The sequence below is a fragment of the Limulus polyphemus genome, unplaced genomic scaffold (assembly GCF_000517525.1).
Source record: "Limulus polyphemus unplaced genomic scaffold, Limulus_polyphemus-2.1.2 Scaffold5270, whole genome shotgun sequence".
Lineage (NCBI taxonomy): Eukaryota > Metazoa > Arthropoda > Merostomata > Xiphosura > Limulidae > Limulus > Limulus polyphemus.
The window spans coordinates 17,028-20,622 of NW_013670880.1; the positions used below are offsets into that span (position 1 = coordinate 17,028).

General features: G+C 33.7%; 1 protein-coding gene across 4 annotated transcripts in view; it reads right to left on the reverse strand.

The window, feature by feature from the left end:
- Window positions 1–3,595, reverse strand: part of LOC106472350 (luc7-like protein 3) — a 33,292-nt gene that overhangs the window by 10,280 nt on the left and 19,417 nt on the right. For all 4 annotated transcript variants that reach the window (XR_002613452.1, XM_013932986.2, XM_022400945.1 and 1 more), the window contains exon 8: window positions 1,232–1,419. Coding sequence is in view for 3 of the 4 variants with exons in the window: in XM_013932986.2 (XP_013788440.1) it covers window positions 1,232–1,419 (188 nt within the window). In the remaining variant the exon portion in view is untranslated. The remainder of the gene's footprint in view (window positions 1–1,231; window positions 1,420–3,595) is intronic.

A 3,595-nucleotide genomic window follows, 5' to 3' on the forward strand; every position in this document is an offset into this window, starting at 1 on the left:
GAGTTGCCTGAAAATGTGTCAGAGTTCGTAAAAGTGTTATCTGAAAGGATGGATGATATTCACCATCAAGTGCATTCAAACTTGAAAATGTCTACTGATTTCATGAAGTTATGTTATGATAAGAGATCTACTGAAGTCAGCTTTCTACCAGGAGACAAGGTGTGGTTGTATAATCCCAGGAAGACCAAAGGGAAGTCTCCTAAGTTGTCTTCTCCATGGGAAGGCCCAGATGACATAGTGGATCGCCTCTCAGACGTGACTTTCCGAATAAAATGTGGTCGGCGAGGTAAGCCAAAGTTGGCGCATGCCAACAGGCTTTAGCGTTATCACGGTCCAGGATATTTCAGTTGGAACGAAGTGAACAACAGAACAAATGACGCTGCTGAAGACGTGTCACCTGATAAAGCCGCTGTCAAAGAAGAAACTCTACCCGGTTTTGAGAAGGGTAACAGTGAAGCCCTTGATGAAGTTACTACCACTGATGTGACTGTTACCAATAATAGGACATTTCCTAATGAAGCAGGTGAACCTCACGTGAAGCAGAAGCCAACGAGACGGAGACCAGTACAGAAGAAGATATGTCCCGTAAAATTAAGAGACTTTGTTGAATTTTAATTTTGTGTTTGTAAATTCTGTACGTTTAATTAAGTTATTGTTAATTATCTATTAGTTTAATGTAAGTGGCTATTGTTCAGGATAAACAATACTAAGGAAGGGGCTGTGTTATGACAGTGGAAGTCACACAATGCTGGGAGCATGTGCGCTGGACTTTCTAGAAGGAGCATGACTTATCGAGAAACCTAGCAAATGTCCGAATGTTTGCCAGGCGCTCTCTTTTTTAGTATATAAGCCTGCCAAATAAAGCCAGCGAGAGGCAGATATGCAGATAGAGATAATTGAGTCAAGCGAACATTAGGTACCGTAAGTAAATTGTGTGAATCACTGTGATTTACAGCATGTGTTATAAAGGTTGTTAAGTTAAAAGTGACTGTGGAAATTCTGTGTATTACAAAAAGTTTGTATCGAGAAAGAATAAGCTAGTTTTAAACAAGAAGGGACTTGTATCGCTGAAGTTCCTCGGAAAGAATTTATACCGGAAATTATCAAACAAGCAGATACGCAACAGTAGTATCAAAACTATAACAACTTTAAATGGGTATAATGTTGCCACACGGTCATCAATTTGACTGAGCCTAAGTAGAGAGAGTTAAATACACTACCTCAGACTTACCAGTATCATTACACGAATCACTTCTACAACCTTCGGGACTGTCTCTACTATGTCTCTGGTACTTGGAGTCCCTTTCTGATCTTCCCCTGTCCCTATGCTTAGACTCTGTTTTCTTGTCCTTAGACTGAACATTAGAATGATGGGAATGCTTGTATTCCCGAGATCTGCTTCTGGACCGTTGTCGTGATCTGCATTAAGAAACATTGAAGTAAAACACAAATTAAGATACAAGGTGAGGTTATTCTGTGCAAGGTTAATACACGTAATCATGTTTTGAGAGTAAAACATTGAAGTAAAACACAAATTAAGATACAAGGTGAGGTTATTCTGTGCAAGGTTAATACACGTAATCATGTTTTAAGAGTAAAACATTGAAGTAAAACACAAATTAAGATACAAGGTGAGGTAACTCTGTTTAAATTAGTTTTAAAGAAACAAAGTTCTGTTTTATCATTGAAGTATGACTCGGAACATTCTGTTAGACAATAACTGTCATGCAGAAAAAACGTTTTATATACTGGTACACGAAAAAATTAAGTTTAGAAAAATGTGCAAGAACATTTAATTCTAACTTGCCAGGGTACATCAACTTGGTTTGTTTTATTGTGTTTAAAAAACTATTTGAAGCTCCATACAAACTTTCTAAAGATTATGTAGTTTCTATAAAATAAAATATCCCCTTTTCATATGTGGTATTTATAATTCTTACGTTTGGAAATTCTAAAATATCTTAAAGAAACATTTATGCTTACCTATTTTGTAGATTGCAATTTGTCATTTTTATGCCTTCTTAGAAAACCATCAATTTTGTCTTTGTTTGAATTAAAAAAAACACTGCACCTGTTATAAGTTTTTTCTAACAATCACTAATGTCAGCAAAATAAAACTTTATATGGCTATGTGCAAAATTATCTAACTTAAGCTAATTTTGCACTTGACTGTATAAAGTTTCAACAATTCTCAACCTGCTTTTGTTTCACGAGAAACATTTTTTTTTCCTATCATAATTTAAATGACATAAAAATGATGAAGCATGCCTTTTGCAGAGCGCATCCAGCCTTGCATTGTAGAGTTAATGTAATTAGTTTTTTTCCTAATATTTGTTTTATTATTTTTACAGGGAACTCATGACCATGTTTTTATTTGTGCTCTCTCTTAGCTCCCTATGTGAGTGACATTAATATGACAGTTGAAATATTAAAATCGTTCTGAAATGTCTGTATAGATTTCTGAAGCATTCAGAGCCAACATCACCAACATTTAAGCTTAAAAAAATATATGAACTTGATTAAACCATTTAACCCTCTTGCTCCAGATAGGTCAAAGTTTGCATGTCATGACCTTTTACAGAACGACATTCAAAATATAATTAAACTACTTTATTATCAATGTATACAAATAAGCTTGGCATCAAAATGTAGTTAATAAATCAAAGTTCAATATTATACAAGTTTTAATTTCTTAATTTTAAAGGTAATTTTGTAAGTAAATCCCAATCTCCCCTTTTATCAAAATCGTGGCATTTATTTACCACACCCACCTGTCACAGTCTCTGTTTCACAAACACCCAATAATTCTCTTTAACGTTTTATGTTACATCATTCATAATCAATACAAAGTTTCAATCAACCAAATGACATTTTATATTACATTATTTCTGGTACACTGTACTGAATATTTTATTTTCAGTTTGAAAGTTGCTATTGTAGTGTTCATATCAAGAAGCTTAGGTAATTATCTTAAACCATAGTTAGAAAGTCAGTTGTCAAGGTTTTATGTATATAGGGCTAGGAGTCTTTTACAGTAGGCGTCTGTGACTTGTTGGCGATAAATTTGAACAATAAACGGACAGCACACAATCCACTTGTTTTAAAATAATATATTCAAAACAAGTCACACATATTTACAAAAATTCTTCACCATATAGAATATCACAGTTATATCTAAAGTTTCAAATAATTATTTTTTCTTGCCAAAAGTCCACACAGGCGAGTTCAGTTATTTTAGAATCCAATGTACAAGATAAATTATTTCTTTTCTATTCTTATCACAATAGTGTCAGTGATAAATAGACTTACGTTACCACAGTTCTATCTGGAACTTTAAATAATTGTCTCCTTTTCATCAAAGTCCACACAGAAAGGTTCTATTACTTTAGAATACCATTTGAAAAGACAAATTATTCTCCTTTCTCTGTTAAACTCACTTTAAAATACCATCCATTATGCCTAATGACTCGCATGCCTGCCAACTTCACGTTTTCTAACTTTTTTTTGACTGAACTATACTTTCAATTCACTTAACCTGCTCTCTCTAGGTCACACACACACACACATATATATATATATATATATATATATATAT